This window comes from Notechis scutatus, chromosome 2, assembly GCF_049901735.1.
Source record: "Notechis scutatus isolate UNSWTSFEM ecotype Mainland chromosome 2, rNotScu1.2, whole genome shotgun sequence".
Classification (NCBI taxonomy): domain Eukaryota; kingdom Metazoa; phylum Chordata; class Lepidosauria; order Squamata; family Elapidae; genus Notechis; species Notechis scutatus.
This window is the reverse complement of record NC_142010.1, coordinates 24,775,266-24,795,840: the sequence shown is the minus strand read 5'-3', so window position 1 is coordinate 24,795,840 and position 20,575 is coordinate 24,775,266. Positions and strand designations below refer to the sequence as shown.

The 20,575-nt window shown below is 44.8% G+C and overlaps 1 protein-coding gene across 1 annotated transcript; it reads left to right on the top strand.

Annotated features, from left to right (window-relative positions):
* The first annotated feature begins 2,839 nt into the window (after nucleotides 1-2,839).
* On the top strand, nucleotides 2,840-17,600 carry LOC113422200 (uncharacterized). Its single transcript, XM_026682990.2, is given in 8 exon segments — nucleotides 2,840-2,973; nucleotides 4,336-4,408; nucleotides 5,492-5,566; nucleotides 7,761-7,988; nucleotides 11,906-13,408; nucleotides 13,411-14,153; nucleotides 14,968-15,125; nucleotides 16,061-17,600. Coding segments are annotated over 5 exon segments (2,199 nt in total). The 5' UTR covers nucleotides 2,840-2,973; nucleotides 4,336-4,374; the 3' UTR covers nucleotides 13,770-14,153; nucleotides 14,968-15,125; nucleotides 16,061-17,600.
* The last annotated feature ends 2,975 nt before the right edge of the window (nucleotides 17,601-20,575 follow it).

The window sequence follows — 20,575 nt, the reverse complement described above, 5'->3', positions numbered from 1 at the left end:
AGCCAACATTTCAGAAGATAGGTTTAAGATACAGAAAGATCTTGACAGACTTGAACATTGGGCCCTATCTAACAAAAGGTGAAATTCAAAGGTGAAAAAAGTAAGGTTCTACATTTAGGCAAGAAAAACCAAATGGACAGGTACGGTATATGTGATACCTTGCTCAATAGTAGTAACTGTGAAAGGGATCTTGGAGTCCAAATAGACAACCACTTAAATACAAGCCAGCACTGTACGGCAGCTTCCAAAAAAGCCAATATAGTTCTGGGCTGCATTAACCGAGGGATAGAATCAAGATCACGCGAAGTGTTAATACCACTTTATAATGCCTTTGGTAAGGCCATACTTGGAATACTGCATCCAGTTTTGGCCACCACGATGTAAAAAAAGATGTGGAGACTCTAGAAAAAGTGCAGAGAAGAGCAACAAAGATGATTAGGGGACTGGAGGCTAAAACATATGAAGAACGGTTGCTGGAATTGGGTAGGTCTAGTTAGTACAATGAAAAGAAGAACTAGGGGTGATGTGATAGTAGTGTTCCAATATTTCAGGGGTTGCCACAAAGAAGAGGGAGTCAAGCTATTCTCCAAAACACCTGAAGGCAGGACAGGAAGGAATGGATGGAAACTAATGGATGGAGAGAAGCAACCTAGAACTAAGGAGAAATTTCCGGACAGTTAGAACAATGAATCAGTGGAACAACTTGCCTCCAGAACTTGTGAATGCTCCAACACTGGAGGTCTTTGAAGAAGAGATTGGACACCCATTTGTCTGAAATGGTATGGGGCTTCCTGCATGAGTAGGGGGGTTGGGTTGGAAGACCTCCAATGTCCCTTCCAATTCTGTTATTCCCATCTGAGAATTGAGCTGCCTTTCCTTAGACTTTTGGCTTGGGTCTTCTTCCTGCCTACCAAGGTCATTCCCACATACCATCACAGTATCAGACTTGAGCTGGGGCCTTGCTAACACAAAACTAACATTAATTCCCCCAGATGTGCCTACAATTGTGTTTTCTTTTCTTGTATCCATGTCGCCCTGCTGATTCTGATTCAACACGTAACTCCAACTCCAAGACTTTCTTTATAGACACCATTTTTTTTTTTAATCCTCAAAGGATTATTGCATTCAAGACCTCTTCTGCTGTATACCAGTAGAGTAAGATTTAATGCCAGTGCAATAACAACGAGAGGCGCTTCTCCTGATATTTTGCCCCAAATTTTACTCTCTTGTCTCTGGATCTGCCTTCTGGAGCAACTGAAACTCTACCTCATCTTCTAAATGGCACATCTTTCCATTATTTGAAGATCTTTTATTGTTGGAGTTTTAGGTCATCTTCACTATTTTTATTTATTTATTTATTTATTTTTATTTATTTTTATTTATTTTTATTTTTATTATTATTATTATTATTATTATTATTATTATTATTATTATTATTATTATTTATTTATTTATTTATTTATTTATTTATTATTATCAGTTGCTTGCAAGATAACAGGTGTAAGTACAAACATAGTTATGAATACATGAAATGGTAACATACAGTATAAGAAAAAGAAACAATAGGACAGGGACAGTAGGCATGTTGGTGCGCTTATGCACACCCCCTACAGACCTCTTAGGAAAGGGGTGAGGTCAATAGTAGACAGTCTAAGGTTAAAGTTTTTGAGGTTTGGGGAAGAAACCACAGAGTCAGGTAGAGCAGTGATCCCCAACCTTTTTTACGCCGCGGCCCAGTATCCCCATCCTTTTTTATGCCGCGGCCCGGTACCGACATCAGCTGGGCGCCGCCATCTTGTTTTGATGAAAAAGTGCTTCCAGTGAGCTTTCTACCCGGAAAAGCTCACCGGAAGCACTTTTTCATCAAAACAAGATGGCGGCGCCCAGCAAGCCAGCGGCCCGGTAGGACTTGTTCCACGGACCGGTACCGGTCCGCGGACCGGTGGTTGGGGACCCCTGAGGTAGAGTATTCCAGACATTGACCACTCTGTTGCTGAAGTCGTATTTCCTGCAATCAAGTTTGGTGCGGTTTACCTTGAGTTTGTATCTGTTGTGTGCTCTTGTATTATTATGGTTAAAGCTGAAGTATTCATTGACAGGTAGGACATTGCAATGTATGATTTTATATACTATACTATATCTGTCCCTTTCCCATCATTCCTCCCGGGTTAAAACATGGGCGTTTCCAAACAGCACACAATGTAGGGGACAAACCAGACGCGCGTGAATGGGATTCCCGCCCCCCACCCCCCGTTATCGAGGAAGCCAGCAGAGGGCCTCGGCTTGCCGGATTTCCAGTCATTTGGGGGCTGCGGTCTTCCCACTCACCTCTTCCCTTTCGCCGGCTGTATCCGGGGTTGAGCTTCCTGGGTCGGGAGGTGGCGGCTGAAACCCGAGGGATCGGGGCATCCCACCTCCCAAAAGAGAACAGCCGGAGCTGCTTCTCCCTCGGGGCTTAAAAGAGACGGCTGCAAATCGCGGAGCAGGAGCGACGGCGGCGCTCGCCAACAAACAGCTGGAAACTCCGGAACTTCGAAGGAGAAGTCCGGATCATCAGAAGGGGAGAGAAAAACAAAAAAACCAGGTTCTCTCCGGTGGGAGAAGAGGAAGAGCCGAAAGGAGCAGCCAGAGGACGGAGGCAAAGCTGGAAGCCGCTTTTGGCTTCCTTGAGAGCGAGTCCCGTTGCATTCAGGGTTGGGAGTTGATTTGAAAGTAGACTATCCCGGAGAACTCCTTTTGCAAGACCCGACTGCTCATCTCTTCATCCTTGGTTCCTCCAGCGGCCAGCCAGGCCCCTACTGGAAATGCCAGAACGGCAGGTCAACAGAACAGCCCCTTTTTTTCCTGCTGGATGTCCTCTGCAACTGATTTCAGAGGTAGCTTGCCTTTGGATATGGAAGCTCTACACCGCCGTCTTGACAGGGAGCCATTGATAACCTCCCATCTTCCATTCTTCTTGCGGGTGTGAATTCTGTAAGTTGATTATAACTGTGCGAAGGAACACTTCCTTTCTTTGGCCTTCAAGCCCTTTCCAGGGCCCTTCAATTCAATAATTCAAATCTTTACTGTCGGGTTGTACAACATGCGTACACTTAGATTGGCTGAGCCTCCTTTGTGCACCTCTTAAGACGCAAAGGTTGGCCTTTACAGTCTCTGGGATTTCTCTGATTCTTTTATATGGGCAGCTTTCTTAGGACCTACAACGAAGCTTCATTTACTGCTAGGAAGCATAATGCATTGCTATTGCTTACCCTTCTTCCTCCAGTTTACTCTGCCAATCAAACTTTCCCTTAGTGGGTGCCTTTCAAAGGAGCTGAGCATGCAATGGGTTTGCACAGCAACCTGGCCAATCAAAAACCTACCATCCACATTGGTACATGTTCAGCTTGGCTAATTTTAACCATGATCCGTTTGGGGGTAGATTAATAGATTGTGCAAACCCAGTCTGTTTGTGGGTGGTTGAATGTATTCTCTACACCGAAAAAACAGGGATAATCAAATAATATATATACTCAGTTCTAGGATTTATTTATTAAATTTATATGCTGTCCACCTTGCAATTTGAGGCAATTCTCAGCTGCTTAATAAAAGTATAATAAAACAGCTATAAAAACAGGAATATAAAAACAGATTAAAATTACAAAAGATTAAAACAAACAAAAACAACCATTCATTTAGCGGTCATTCAAAGTTACAATGTCACTGGGGGGAAAAGCGACTTATGACCGTTTTTCACACTTTTGACCATTGGAGCATCCCCACAGTCATGTGATCAAAATTCAGGGGCTTGGCAGTTGGCATTAATTTACAATAGCTGCAGCGTCCTGAGTCATGTGATTGCCGCTTGTGACCTTGCCAGCCAGCTTTCCACAAGCAAAGTCAAAGGGGGAAGCTGTTGTTAACAATTAACAACAAAAATCAGGTGTGACTCACTTAACAACCGCCTGGCTTAGCAATGGAAATTCTGGTCTCAGCTGTGGTCATGTTGAGGACTGCTTGTAAAACATAGTATTTGATTTGGTAAACAAAGGTTCAGCAAAATATGGCCTCATTTAACATAGGGAGCTCCGTTATCAATTGCAATCTGCAAGAGTCAGGCTAGATTTACCGATTTTCTAATGGGGCCTCGTTTTTGCTCTTATTTCCTTATGGAAGAGAAAGTCAATTTGTATTCCGGCTCCCTGTTGTCCAGGAGCAAATTCCTGCCCCTTGTGACCTCTGTAGTCCAAATCCTGAAGTTCCTAGTCTTCGGCTGCATAATCCCATCATGGTTCACACAAGAGGCTTCTCTCTGTCCTGCCACTTGGCTCAGCATGCAGGATGTTGTCATTTCAGGGTTGGCGATATTCACAGAAGCACCCGGTCACCAACGTCATGCAAGAAAACTACGAGAACGTGATCTCACTGGGTGAGTAGCTTCTCAGCCACCAGGATGTTGCGGTGTCATCTCTCCTGACTCTGCTCCTAGTCTTAATCCATGGCTGCAGTTTCCATCCAAAAGTTGAATTTTGAAAATGGGCAGCCTCTTTCCTTATCTCAAGGAAACCATGCTTAACATTTCTGGATGTGTGTGTGAGGGGGCATGGGTTGGTTGAACGATGCAGCACCGTGAGACTTGGTTTATTGGTGGGGATAGCTTCCTTGATTTTTTTATTAAATTGTGATCTGTTTATGGCAGCAATCCTGGTTGGAAGAGACTCTGAGGGCTGCCAAAGGGAAACCTGACAGCCAGATACATTTGCTGGGCTGTCCCACGGGGGTGACACCAAATAGCAACAGCACTTAGACTTATATACCGCTTCACAGTGCTTTTACAGCCCTCTCTTAAGTGGTTTACAGAGTCAGTCTATTGCTCCCAACAATCTGGGTCCTCATTTTACCGACTTTGCAAGGATGGAAAACTCAGTCAATCTTGAGCCAGGGAGAATGGAATTGCTGGCAGTCGGCAGAATTAGCCTGCAATACTGCATTCTAACCACTGTGCCACCACGGCTCTAAAACACAAAAGTCTAGTTGGTGGTTACCTCTCAACTTACGTGACACCTCCTGTGGACACCCTTGCTTAAGGCTGAAGGTACCCACCTAATATTATTTGCCTGCATTGCCACAGTTCTGGAATATCTTAGGGTAAAGTTCTCCCTGCTAGCTAATTAGGAACTGCCGGGACTTGAACTCATGATTGCTTGCATGTAAAATCTTCGGACTCCCTTAAATCTGAAGTGGTGTATGCTTGTGGGAAACAATGCAGAATATGATTAGGGCATTGGACGAGGTTCAGGGCAGGTTCAAAATTCCCACTCGATCATGGGGCTCACTGGCTATCCTTTAGCCAGTCCCTCTTTCTTTCCAACCAGTCTCACAGATTTATTATTGTAGGTATCAAATGAAGGGAATATCTCTTTTTTTTTTTTTGAGTTCCTTGATATCAATGCAACGAGTAGTTGTGCCTTGATGTCTTCTGATCCGCAACCTCCATTTCTCCCATCTGCAGCGGAGGAAATTGCAATCAGTTGGCCTCGGATAACTGCCTTTGCTGAATCCCACAGAAGAAGAGGACTTGGGCCTGGTAAGTCTGCAGAAGGAAGAGACTCCCTGTGTCTGAATAGGTGCTCAAATTCCCTGAAACCTGGATTCCTTTCCGCCATAATCAGAGTTTGGTGTAGTGGTTGAGGCAGTGGTGGAATTCAAATTTTTTTTACTACCGGTTTTGTGGGCGTGGCTTGGTGGGCATGACAGGGGAAGGATATTGTAAAATCTCCAGTCAGAGGTGGGATTTGCTGGTTCTCCGAACTCAATTTTTTTTGCTACCGGTTCTCCAGAATTGGTCAGAACCTGCTGAATACCAGCTCTGGGTTAAGGCACTAAACTAGAAACCAGGAGACTGTGAGTTCTAATCCCGCCTTAGGCATGAAAGCTATCTGGTGACTTTGGGCCCATCACTCTCTCAGACCAACTTGCCTCACAGGGTTATTGCTGTGAGGAAAATAGAGGGAGGGAGGCATATTAGATAGTTTGCTGCCTTGAGTTATTTATAAAAAAAAAATAAAGCAGGATATAAATTAGATAAATGCATTTATCCAGGACATGCTGGAAACAGCTGGAGCAGGCTGCATTTTTCCCTGAGGTTACTATCCTGGATTAAGGCCATTTCTAGAGTTTATCCTTGAAAAAGGAACTTTTTTTCCCAGTCGTATTTTTTGTAGTGCCATGAAGAGCTTTCACCTTAAAACATCTGCCTACATTGCTATTAGGATACTGCAACTTATTGCACCAGTTTTTCTTTGTGATAATTTTCTGGTGTGGCTGCTTTTTTATATTTTATTTTTAACTGTTGTCAGCCAGATGGACATTGTATCTAAAGTGGAAGGAAAGGCAGGGTGCCAACACAAATAGTATGACCGCAACATCAGTGGATCGCAACAGCAGTTATGTCAGCAGTTTTTCTGAACTCGAGGCCCTTCAGGCATACTGACTTCAGGCAACTTCCATAATTCTCACCCAGCACAACCCTTGGATGCTCTGGTGGGAATTATTGGAGTTGCTGTCTAATACCTCAAGTGGAAGAGACTGTGCTAATTCGATAGGCAAGTGGCTAACTCTCCCCCAGTGTCCTGTTGCTCTTGTATTTGGCCAACATTTGGAAATAAGGTTTGCCAACACTTTAGCTAGGCTTTGTAGCTATGTCTCTATAAAATTTATACCCAAAGCATTTTTCCCTTCCCTTTAATCATGTCCAATTCTTGCAGACTCTGGACAAGTCCATGCAAGTTTTCTTGGCAAGGTGTGATGACCCGGGGCATGGCACAAAGGCAACACAGATAATCAACAAGAGTCCCTTTATTATCTTCAACTTTGCCCCCAATGTCCAGGTTACCTTCTGGCTGGAAAAAAACCTCTCCCAGAAACAGCCTTTGACTGCAGAAAATTAAGTCCAAAACATGGTCAACACAAACTGTAACTTAAAGTCCAAACAAGCCAATCTGAAGTAATTAGTTTGGCAGGGTAGGAGCAAGAATATCAGACTTGAAGGTACAGCAAAACTCACACGGTTGGGAAGATGCCAGGAACACAGATACGCCACAAGATAAAGTGACTTTTGCTCCCAACAGCCTGCTACATGCAGCCTGCCTTTCTTATCAACTGTCTTCCCAGCTGTGGCTAATGAAGGGAATCAGGGCCCTTTCCTCCCCAGCAAGCCATGCAACCCACGTTGCTCTCTTCTCCATTCCTCCCTGCGTGCTCTAGGATGAAGAGGGGGTAGGCCTGGATCTTCCTCTGAACTCCCTCTCCCTTGTTCTATCTCTCCCCTGCCTTGCTCAGCCAGACTTTGCCCTTCCCCAGATGGAGCCACACTCCCATTCCCTGTCAGCTGTCCAGATTCCTCCTTGGATTCAGATCCTGACAGGGGCATGACACAAGGTTTTCCAGAAGGGGTTTGCCGTTACTTCCTTCCTATGGCTGAGAGAAAGTGATTGGCCCAAAGTCACCTCCTTAGCTTTGTGCTTTTTAGCTGGGTCTAGAACTCACAGTCTCCCAGTGTCTAGCCTGACACCTTCACCACTACATGAAACAGGATCCCCATCCAAAGCATAAGTCCAGAATAATTTAACATTAACCGTGCTCTGAAAAGCTTTTCTGACTGATTTGTACCCTAAGCAAGACATGAAGGCATTAGAGCAATTCAGCATTTTTTCTCCACCTGGATCGGCTGTCAAAGCTATGCAGGAACTCTCTGTTTGCGTTGTGTCTCTGTGGTGCAGTCATGGAGTCTGAACGGAGCCAAGCACCGCAGGCCCAGTTGCAGAGCCAAGCAGCTGGCCCAAGTGAAAGTGGACTCAATGCTGACCTCCGTCGCCAGCTGGGCTTCATCCTGCAGACGGCTGGCAGGAGCCAAGTGGAGAAGATGCTGCGGGAACTGGTGAAAGAGCAGAGCCAGGAGGGGAAGCGGAAAGCAAGAAAGAAAGCGCCTAAGAATCACAAAGATGAAGGTGAGATGGTCTCCTTGCAGGAACTGTGGGAATGCTAGGAATGAAGGGGATGACACTGTGCAAAATAACAGGGAAAGCATCTACAGAGGGACTCAAGTTGAACAGAATGGAATGGAATAAGAATAGAATAGAATAGAATAGGGAAAGAATAGAATAGAATAGAATAGGGAAAGAATAGAATGGAATAGGAAAGAATAGATAGAGTAGAGTAGAGTAGAGTAGAGTAGAGTAGAGTAGAGTAGAGTAGAGGTAGAGTAGAGTAGAATAGAATAGAATAGAATAGAATAGGGAATTAGAATAGAATAGAATAGAATAGAATAGAATAGAATAGAATAGAATAGAATAGAATAGGAAAGAATAGAATAGAATAGGGAAAGAATAGAATAGAATAGAATAGAATAGAATAGAATAGAATAGAAAGAATAGAATAATAGAATAGAATAGAATAGAATAGAATAGAATAGAATAGAATAGAATAGAATAGAATAGAATAGAATAGAATAGAAAATAGAATAGAATAATAGAATAGAATAGAATAGAATAGAAACAGAACAGAATAAATAAGTCTGCTAGAAGCCTAAGAATAAGAATAAGAATAAGAATAGAATCAGACTAGAATAGAATCAGACTAGAATAGAATCAGTATAGGATAAAATAGAATCAGACTAGATTAGAATAAGACTATAAGAATAGTCCAACCCCCTGCTTAGGCAGGAAACCCTATACCACTTCAGACAAATCGTTATCCAATCTCTTCTTAAAAACTTCCAGTGTTGGAAAATTCACAACTTCTGGAGGCAAATTGTTCCACTGATTAATTGTTCTAACTGTCAGGAAATTCCTCCTTAGTTCTAAAATGCTTCTCTCCTGGATTAGTTTCCCCCCCCCATTGCTTCTTGTCCTGCCCTCAGGTCCTTTGGAGAAGAGCTTGACTCCCTCTTCTTTGTGGCAGCCCCTGAGATATTGGAACACTATCTAACTCTATCATGTCACCCCTGGTCCTTTTCATTATGAAACCTGGCTCAATAGCCGTAACTCTTGAGATGTAGTGGACAATCACTTAAATATGAGCTGCAGCAGCCCAAAACAGCTAACGCAATCCTAGGTTGCATTAACACAGGGATAGAATCAAGATCACATGAAGTATTAGTACTGATTTTTATAAAGCTTTAGTAAGATCACACTTAAAATACTGTATCCAGTGTTGGTCCCCATATTATGAAAAAGATGTAGACCCTCTGGAAAGAGTGCAGAAAAGGTGATTAGAGGGCTGGAGGCTAAAACATATAAAGAACAATTGCTGGAATTGGATATGTCTAGTTTGATGAAAAGAAGGACCAGGGGTGACATGATAACAGTATTCCAGTATCTCAGGTGCTGCCACAAAGAAGAGGGAGTCAAGCTATTCTCCAAAGCACCTGAGGGCAGAATAACGAAGCAATGGATGGAAACTAATCAAGGAGAGAAGCAACCTAGAACTAAGGAGGCATTTCCTGACAGTCAGAACAATGGGTCAGTGGAACAGCTTTGCCTTCAGAAGTTGTGGGTGTTCCAACACTGGAGGCTTTTAAGAAGAGATTGGATAACCATTTGTCTGGAATGGTATAGGGTCTCCTGCTTGAGCAGGGGGGTGGACTAGAAGACCTCCAAGGTCCCTTCCAACTCTGTTATTCAGATGAAGAAAGGAGCAACATCTGCTCCTTTTGTGTTTTTTTTAATCTCAATTTTTTTATTTTATTCAGAAGATTAAAATACAAAATCCAAAGGAAAAAGTTTAACAGAGATAAAACGAAACTAGGCAAGAACATTTAAAAATGTGAATTTTAAAAAAACAAAAGAGAAAAACACATTATCTCCCCCTGGTTGAACACTGATGAATCTATTGCAAGAATAACAGCTTCCCCCCATGCAAAGCAGGCCCAAAATGTATAAACTCCTACATCTGCTGTATTTCCAGCCCAACTGACCTGTCGTACATTTCATACTGAGTATGAGAGAAGAAATAGTTAACAGGATAACTTTGTGTATCTTTCGTTTCAACCAGGACACAATGTTTACTTTCATCATGTCAATGAAAGCCTCCAATCCTGTTAAGGCCACTGCATTTTTTTTCTATTTGTGCCAGATGTATTTACTCTCTCGCTAACCATAGGTATCAAGGATTTCCTACAGTCAGTTCTTCGATCCAAGAAATTCTAAGATCCAAGATCCAGTTCTTAGAAGATCTGCATCTAAATTATCTGAATATTAAGTACTGTATTTAAGTTATGCCGGTTCTTACCTTTGAGGAAGGAGTGGGTCATCCATTACTGTACCTCCCAGATGTTCTTGGGTTCCAATTGCCAATCCTGTTGACATCTGGGCTTGTTGTCAGAGTCTGATTGGAAGTGCCGTTCAACATCACTTAGAGAGCCACAGGATTGCTATCTCTGCTTTTGATAAATGGCGGTTGCAAGGAGAGCTGTGACATGGCATGAGGACTTTGCTATCTTTATGTGAATCTCTTTGTGGTTCATCTCTTTCCTCAGGGATTTTGGAAGTCAGATCTCTGAAGGTCAGGTGAGTCCTACAGATTGTCCTTAGAGCCCAGCATGCATACTTTTGATATTTGCCATCAGTCATGTTATTGGACAATTCAGTGGTTCCAGGCATGAACTGATAGAATTATCTCACTCTGGACTTTTAATTGTGTGGAGGATGGATTAGCTACTTATACAAAAGCGAAATACCACTCATGTATCATCACAAAATCTCCAGAACCGTAAAGCCTACAAACTTGAAATTTGGCACCTCTATTCCTCTTGGCTTCTAGGTGCTCACTAAGAAAGGATTTTTTCCAAATTACCATCAGAGCATTCGTATTTCATATATTATTATTAACACGCTCTGATGCTAAGGAGTTCTGCTCCCCCTCCCCACCTGAAAAGAGATCTGTTCCAAATGCAAAACACAAGCAGAGGAGAGGAGTTTCAGTTTAGTTTTACAGCAGCAAGCTTTTCTATTTTTGAAAGAAATCCTGAAATTGGTATGTATAAATGTGTGTGAGAAAGTAAAAGACTTGGTTTTTTCCCCCCGCTGTAGCTTGAGCTGTGACTTTTGGAATAACCCCAGTGTGAAGAAGACTATGCTGTATCCTCCGGTCTGATGGAGAACATTGTCAGATCTGAGAACTTCCTCCTAATGTGCCATCAGGGCAGAACTAGTTATTTCTGGAGGAACAGATGAGCTAAGGGAACAGAGCAATGAGTAGGGTTTGAAGAAGGGACTGATCATGGTGTGTTGGGTTTCACTGGAATGCCTTTCATCCATTGTACTTGGCTATATGAAGTGGAGTAGGTAAAGAAGTTCCGGTGTGGATTTTACTCTGCTGGTTGTAGCTGACTCTAGGGGAGGGTGGTCATCTCCATTTCAAGGGCCATTAAGCCAACACTGTCTGAAGACGTTTCTGTGGTCATGTGGCCAGCATAATGTTACAGAGTGCTGTTACTTTCCCACCAAAGTGGTACCTGTTTATCTATTCGTGTTTGCATGCTTTTGAATTGCTAGATTCACAGGAGCTAAGGGTGAGGAATGGGAGCTCACCCCACTACACAATGCTTGGGTCTCAAACCTGGGCTGTCAGCTTTCCAGACGACAAGCCCAGCATCTTAACCACTGTCATCGCGTCCCCCTGGACTGGAGCAGGGCTACCATCTCTGGGCTGAACAAAAAAGCCACTAGATGGTAGCAAAGAGACCCAGAAAATTATCCTTGTTTGTGCCTAGTGGTGATCTGGATTATTGCAGCCCTCTTTTGTTACCTGTGGATGATGGAGCTGGTAGGGGAGCCATTCCCAAAGCCCCAAAGGACATAACTTTGAGAAAATTAATCACTTTGAGTTGGTCTTGCTGCTTTTTATCTTCCTATTTCTATTCCAGCTGCTGGGGAGAATGAAGAAGAGTTGCAGCCAGAACAAGACCATGTGCAGAAGGAGGCACCACCTTCAAGGAGATCTATCAGCCCAGAGGAGGCTTGCACAAGCAGCAATTGGTGCCCGCAGAGCCTAAAGGGCCAACAGCCTCCTCAAAACTCCGCGGTGCATCAGCAGGAAGGGAAAAATTCCAACAGTCAAAGGCACCTGGAAAAGTCTGGAGTGTGTGGGGAGTGTGGGCAGAAAAGCATGAGTGGTAGTGGTCGAGGCCACAGTATGCCCACACCAGAGAGACCACACCAATGCACCGAGTGTGGACGTTGCTTCCGGCAACACTCCATCCTGGCTAAACACCAGAAGATCCACACGGGGGAGAAGCCCTACCTGTGCGTGGCTTGTGGCAAAAGATTCAACCGCAGCTCCAACCTGGTGCAGCACCAGCGGGTGCACACAAGGGAACGTCCCTTTCCCTGCACAGCCTGCGGCAAGGCCTTCACCCAGAAATCGGATCTGGAGCGTCACCAGCGGGTGCACACAGGGGAGCGGCCATACGCCTGCCAGGACTGTGGGAAATGCTTCTCCATCAGCTCCCACCTCGACCGGCACAGGCGCACCCACCAAGACAACCCTCAGGAGCAGCCTTCGGCCACCTCTCTGGTCCCCACTACCCACTACTGTCCCGACTGTGGGAAATGTTTTGGACAACGCTCTGCTCTCGCTAAGCACCGTAAGACCCATTCAGGGGAGCGCCCGTACCCCTGCAGTGCCTGTGGGAAGCGGTTCAGCCGCAGCTCCAACCTGGCGCAGCACCAGCGCATTCACACAGGGGAGCGCCCGTTCCCGTGTGCCGACTGCGGCAAGAGGTTCATCCAGCGTTCCGACCTGGAGCGCCACCAACGGGTGCACACCGGGGAACGCCCGTATACCTGTGCCCAGTGTGGCCGGGGGTTTTCTGTGAGTTCCCATCTCGACCGGCACCAGAGAGTCCACCAAGCCCTGGCGGTGGCTGCAGCTGCCCACTGCTGCCCCGAACATGTGAAAACGTTCCTCCTCAGCAGTGGGGCCAAGCAGACCCTGAAATACCAGCTGTACGGTGGCAGAGGGCGTCTCACTCGCGGCGGCCATTGCTTGGACTGTGGGAAGAGCCTGAGCAAGCTTCCCGCTCAGCCTCCGGGTCTTGTGGAGAAGCCCTACAAGTGTGAGGGTTGTGGGAAAGCCTTTGCCCAGCGCTCGGCGCTGATGAAGCACCAGCGCATCCACACCGGGGAGAAGCCTTTCTCGTGCGGGGAGTGTGGCAAGGGCTTCATCCAGAAGTCAGACCTGACCATCCACCAGCGCATGCACACCGGGGAGAAGCCGTACCGCTGCGACACCTGTGGCAAGTGCTTCAGTGTCAGTTCCAACTTGCTGACTCACCAGCGCACCCATCTGGGGGAGAAGCCCTACGCCTGCGGGGAGTGTGGCAAGGCCTTCGTCCAGCGCTCGGAGCTGACCATCCACCAGCGCACCCACACGGGGAGAAGCCCTACAAATGCAGCCTCTGCAGCAAGTGCTTCAGCCGCAGCTCTCACCTGAACCGTCACCGGCGCACTCACGGCGGCCAGAAGGACTCAGCTGGTCCGGTCCCTTCCCCATTGCTTGCCCCCAACCCCCACAAGCCAGCCATTCCTCTGCCCACCTCCGTCTTCTCCACCTCCTTTTCGTCCCCCAGCCCTCTCCCTCCCTTACCTGCCTTCCCTCCCTCGCCCTCCCCTCTTCCCCTCCCTGGTTTGGAGCTGCCTTGGACTCTCCCCTTCTCATCCCAGGGTTTTCCCCATCCAGCCTACGTGGCCCCTGCTCCAGACACAGCCCAGGCTTCTCTCATCAACTGATTTTTCCCCTTCCGGCTTCTTCTCTCTATTCCTGCTCCATGTCTTCCTTCTAAGCTGCCCTCCCAAATCCTTTCTGGTTTTGCTTCTTCCTTCTTCCCTGTTGACTGAGCTTCACTCTCTGTTCCCCTGCTCTGTTTTCGCTGGGCCACCCAGAATGAAGCTGGAAAGGGAGAAGCAGGTGGAAATGGGGAGCGTGCATCAGTGAAGCAGGTTGCTCCAGGGCTGCCCAGCAAAGGGGCTCGACCCTTTTCCTTCTTCCTGCCTTCCGCATCTCTGTGAGACAGCATCAAACTCTCCGTCTTCCACCAGGACTAGAACCACCCTGGGTACCAGCTTGGCTGGAAGGGAAAGAGCAAGTTGGCAGCTGCAGTAGCCATGACGCTGGTAAGCCTTGGCAGGTTGGGAGGGGGAATATTAGCAGCTGCCCGATGATGCCAGCTTGCTTATCTAAGCTATCCATACCCCAGAGCAGGGGTCGCCAACCTTTCGAACCTCAGGAACCACCAAACTCATAATTTTAAATCCTGTGGACCACTAATATGAATTTTGACTGACGGCGGCTTGCTGACGTTTTCCCAGGGTTCTGCAGAAAGCAGCAGAGACCCCGGGAAAATTCCCCACTCTGTTTTCCTACCGATCAATCATTCTTTATTTGAGATCGCAGGATACTGTCTCCAGTTCTGTTCTTGGGGTAGGGGAGAGACTTTTGGCTGCATGCAAGGAAAACAGCAGAAGCAGCAGAGGTCTTTCTTTCTCTCCCCCAAACTCTACCAGAAATGAGTCTTTGTGAGACTTGTCGCACCGGCGCAGCCTCTTAGAGCAGGATGCCTTGCAGAGTCCCAAAGACTCATTTCCGGCAGAGTTTGGGGGAGAGAAAGAAAGACTTTTGATGCTTACTTTGCGTGCAGACAGAAGTAGAAGAAGCAGAAAGAAGCAGCACGGTAGCCAGGCCAGGCACGTGGGGCGAGTGGAGCAACTTCCCCTCTCTGCCCTTTCCCCCACCTCTCCTCACTATCTCATGTTGTTCACAATGCAAACAACGCAAGCCTTGTGTTCCCGCACAGCCTGGATTAATTGCTTTGGGGGTGACATTTCTCTGCGGACCACCAAAATTTTCTCACGGACCACCAGTGGTCACTGGCCCACTGGTTGGTGACCACTGCCCCAGAGTATTGAACAGTCACTCTTGTCTTTCTAGCCAACCTTGTCTACACATCTGGCAAGACAAGGAGGAATGAATCACAGTAGGATACGACGTCCTGTCCCTTTGCAGAATTTATGGCAAGGAATCGCATTTTTGAGGCTGCTTTATGCGTCAGGCTCCATGCAATTGGAAAACATCTGAGGAAAAACTGGGTACAGAGTTTTTTTTCTTGCACACATGAGCTTCTGCCCTGCTGTGTGCATGTGTGTGGAGGGGGGGGGGGGGGGGAGAGTCTTAATTTGACAATATCTTTCACTATATTCTGACGTAGTCAATTCTTCCACCCACATAAGATGTCCACAGGGAGGGTCAAAAAAATTATGATGCTAGACAGGGCCACAGGATGAAAGCTCCACCCATTTCTATGAGCTGCGTTGGCGAGGGGTTAGAATGCAGCCTTTCAGGCAAACTCTGCCCACTACCAGGAGTTCAATCCTAACCGGCTCAAGGTTGGCTCAGCCTTCCATCCTTCTGCAGTCAGTATAATGAGGAGCCAGAATTGTTGGGGACAATATGCTGACATTTACAAGTCACCCAGAGAATACTGTAAAGTACTGTGGAGCAGTATATAAACCTAGTGCTATTGCTTATGTGCATTGCAACCCAGCTGAAAAAGGAACAGGGCTTCGGTTGAGAGGTGGTGGCCACAATCTTGACTTTTTTGACCTGCATGGACACCCGTGTCCCTACCTCATCCTGTGGTGTGTGTCACTCAGGCCAAATCTTCAATTCTTTCCAAAGGTTTGGGAATTCTGAAGAGCAAAGTTTGGAGGCCTGTTGTTTTCCAGAGGGTGCTAAAGTATAAGTCCCAACAGCTCAAACGAGCAATTCTACAGTCAGGGAAGCCACTTGGTGTAGTTCAGCAATTCCCTGCTTGAGTGAATTCTAAGCGCTGTCACCAAACTAAACCTCAGGAGCCTTTGTGAGAGAAATGGTGCCAGCTCAACAGATCCAAAACTGCTTTTTAAGTTTCCAAGGCAGATACATCCTCGCCTGTATATCCCACACTGTATCTTTCTTCTTTGATGTCCTCTCACTTCTGACCTTCTTGTTTTGTCTTCCCCCAATTTTTATTTTGGTGCTGCAGATTATTTATAAAAGGGAAACCAGAGGAAGATGCTCTCGGAAGACAGAGAACACAACATCTGGTTCAGCAAGACTGAGAAAATTGGGACAATTTGGGGCTGGCAGCTGCCTAGGCGAGAGACAGCGCCCTCTGGTGTATGTTTAGCAGACCATCTCACGTGCCTTGTCTTCCAACACTTCTGTGGTGGGAAAAGCTGCCAATTTTTCTGGTTCATAATTGTCATCATAATCAGAAGCCAGCAGTTTAAATACTCTCTATATACATAGATGCACACACAACACATGCACATACAGCTAGTCCTCGGATTACAACCACAACTGAGACAAGAATTTTGGTTGCTAAGCAAGGTGGTTGTTAAGTGAGTCGCACCCAATGTTACGACCTTTTTTGCCATAGTTCTTAAGCCAATCATGTGGCCATTAAGCAAATCTGATTTCCCTCACTAACTTTGCTTGTCGGAAGACAGCTGGAAAGGTCAGAAATGGTGACCCCAGGATGCTGCAACCATTGTAAATACATTGGTTGGTTGCCAAGTGCCAAAATTTTGATCACATGATCATGAGGTGGCTTTGACAGTCGTGAGAGGAACTGTTATAAATCACTTTTTTGAGTGCCATTATAACTTTGAACGATCACTAAATGACTAGTTGTCAATTGCTGCACACAATTTGAAAATTCATCTTTTTTGTATTTAGTGAAATGATTATCACTATTAAGCAGTTTTTGCAGTATTTTTAAAATGTGAAGATTTAAAAAAACAAAAAGAGGAAGAATTTTTGATGTGATTTCCAGGAAGCAAAAAACACTAATGTTTAGATTAATAAGGGATAGAACATCCCTTCCTCACTTTAAAATTTAGCGGGATCATAAAGCAAGAAAACAACATGAATTGTGCATTCCTTCCTGTTAATTTCTATATAATCCCATTAATTTTTAAATCCATGAACACCTAACTTTTAAAAAATCAGCCTCCTAAAGAATTTTAAGAGTTGCCATATTTAGTAACTCACAGAAGAATCGGAGAAACGACTTAATATACCCAAATGTCCCAAAGGTGTTTTTTTCCAAGAGGCAACTGGACTTTCTTGTTTTTCTTTAAAAACATTTCACTTTTCATCCAAGAAGCTTCTTCAGCTCTGAGCAGATGGCGGGGAAGGGTTTATACTCCTTGCAGACAGCTGGTCATTTGTATTCTTTTAGAAAGTCATTGAGGCCACTTGGAGGTTTAGCGGTGTCCTCGGTGTCATCTGAGTAGTGCAAATGAAGCAAAATGTCTTCAAAGAAAAACAAAGAAAGTCCAGTTGCCTCTTGAAAAAGCACCTCTGGGGCAACCATGACCTGGATAACTGAGAATATCCATAGACAATACACCAGAACCTTTACCCTTTTCATTAAATTATTTCATATGAAAAGTTGATCCTGGAATGTTCCTGGTTTTTGGCTGCCATAGACTAGTATGGTCCTCCTCCTACAATATGAAACTTGCCAATCCTTAACTGATATTTCCTGGTAAAACAGCATGCAGGGTGCTAACAATGTCCTTTTTTTCCGATTTTGGAGTAAATGAAGAAAGAACATACATTGTTGGAATGTGAAAGAGAACACACAGCTACCATATGGAGCCAAATTTACGCCAATGCATTCCTCAAGCAAGTTGACTACACCACTTTCTCAATAAAACTGGTGGAAAGCGTGATGCAACTACGTAGCAAGTTTGTTCTCAGTGGAAGTGGGACTTGTCAGGCTTGATGTTAGAAACGTCTGATTTCCTCACTCCTCCGCCTTTTGTCCAGCCTCTAGCTACAGGTAGCCTTTGAGTTACAACTGTAATGGAGCCTGTGATGACCCAGGATGGGATACAAAACAAACACAGTCACAGAAAACAGGCGAAGCCCCTTTTATTCCTTCACTTTGCTTCCAAGCTCCGAATATTCTTGACGGAAGACAAAAAACTCCCACACAAACAGTTACACAAAGAAGGAAAAAAGCAACACAAATCAGGCAAGATAAGGGCTGGAGGACATCCACAGATAACCCACACTGGGAAGGACACCAAACTCAGAGAGGAACCATAAACTAGAGATATTTCCAACCTTTGTTTCCAGCGCTCACCTGTACGCATGTTCGTTCTCTTATTCAGTTGTCACAGCTGCAGCCCATGAAGAGGATCAAGGCCCTCTCCTCCCAAGTAGATCATGTCTCTCCTTTATCCTCTCCTCCCTGCATGCCCTAGGAAGGATAGGGGATGGGCCTGGGTCCCTTCTCTGACTGCTCAGCCAACCTCTGCCCTTCCCCAGCCTCCTCCACAACCTCCAGAGCCATACTTCTACTCCTTGTCAGCTGTTCCTCCTCTCCCTCAGAATCAGTCTCCACCAGGGGCATGACAGAGCCTGTCTGCAGTCATAATGGTCATAAATTGGATCAGTCATGCAGTGGTGAGATTCAAATAATTTAACAACCGGTTCTCTGCCCTAATGATTTCTTCCAACAACTAGTTCACCAAACTGCTCAGAAACTTAACAACCTGTTCTCCCGAAGTGGTGCGAACTGGCTGAATTCCACTACTGCAGTCATGTGACCAACCCAATTTTAGGACATTTTTGCAGCAGTTAAGCAAATGAACATTGGTCATAAATGCAAACCTACTGTTCACTAGGAGCGTGGTTTGCCAAAATCCGGAAGTCCCGTTTTGGTGCAAAACTGTTGTAAAATAGTTATTCGACTGCAGGACACTGTGTAAAACAGCTTCATAAAACACAGTTGTGATTGCGGGGGGGGGACCCCAACTATCCAAACTTAGAATCCAGGTTGTAAGTTCCCTTTTTCAGGTAGGTTATAAGTGAACATTACTAAGTGACTGGTTGTAAGTCAAAGACTACTTACTGTATATTATAGTCAATGCTTTTGAAAAAATCTTATAGAAAACAATCTCTCATCCCTGGATTGGCAATCTCTATTCACTGGATACAATACTGTTGAAGACCATTACAACATATTTTTACTTGAAGTCAAAAGAGTCATCAAACTATATGTACCAATAACAACTCCCAAAACAAAACAAAAAATAGATTACCCATAACAAGAAGGAAACTTCAATTCAAAAAGAGATAACTCTGGCGGAAAAACAAATCTGGTCACGTTGCCAACTTCAAAAGTCGATACAAAAATCTATGCCACCAGATAAAGACTGAATGCACCAATTATCACATTAAACAAGAGGAAAACCTACGCACCAATTCCACCCACGCTTTTTACAATTTTGTAAACAACAAACTAAAAGACTCAAGGTCCATCCCACCCCTGATAGGACCTAATGGTAAAGACTGCACCATTAAAGCCAACATCTTTAACACATTATTTGGCTCAGTATTTGTAAACAGCAATGGATCATGCCCAGTATTTCCTAGCCGAACCACAGAAAACTACAATACATATCGATTTTACAGAAGACAATGTTGAAAAAGCACTACGCAATCTAAAACCATCTCTATCTATTGGACTGGACGGAATATGTGCCTACTTCTTAAAAAAGCTATCCACTGCCATAGCAGAACTTCCAAGCATAATCTTTGAAAAATCTTTCAGGACCAGCTCCTTGCCTAACCTATGGTCACAAGCCATGGTCATCCCCATCTTCAAAAAGGGAGACCCCAGCCTAGTTGAAAATTACAGACCAATCTCCTTATGCTGCGTCACCTGTAAAGTCATGGAATCAATTAACCAATCCATTATCCTCAACTTAGAGACAAACAACCTACTCTCTAATAAACAATTTGGTTTCAGAAAAAAATTATCCTGTAATCTGTAACTCTTACACTGTAAAAACATACGGACTACACAACTCGATCAGGGCAAAACAATAGATGCAATCTACATAGACTTCTGTAAAGCCTTTGATTCAGTGGTACACGACAAACTACTAAAACTAAAATCTTATGGTATCTCTGGACAACTGCATAACTGGATAGAAGCATTCCTATCAAACAGACAACAAATGGAGAAAATTGGGAGTGTCCTATCAAATCCTGTACCTGTCAACAGTGGTGTCCCCCAAGGTAGTGTTCTAGGACCAAGTCTCTTCATACTCTACATAAATGACCTCTGTGATCATATTAAGAGCAACTGCGTTCTCTTCGCTGATGATGTAAAGCTGTTCAATACCACAGACAATACTGCTACCCTTCAAAAAGATCTTGACTATGTATCAGAATGGTCAAACAAATGGCAACTTCAAATCTCAACAAATAAATGCTCTGTCTTACATATTGGCAAAAAAAATCAGAAAATAAAATACAAGCTGAATAGTCAAGACCTTGTTGATGATCCAAGCTCCGTAAAGGACCTTGGAATGCTCATCTCTAATGATCTAAGTGCTAGAGCCCACTGTAACTACATAGCCAAAAAGGCATTAAGAATTGTTAACCTAATCCTACGTAGCTTTTTCTCTGGTGATATCATACTACTAACTACAGCATACAAAACATTTGCTAGGCCAATACTTGAATACACCTCATC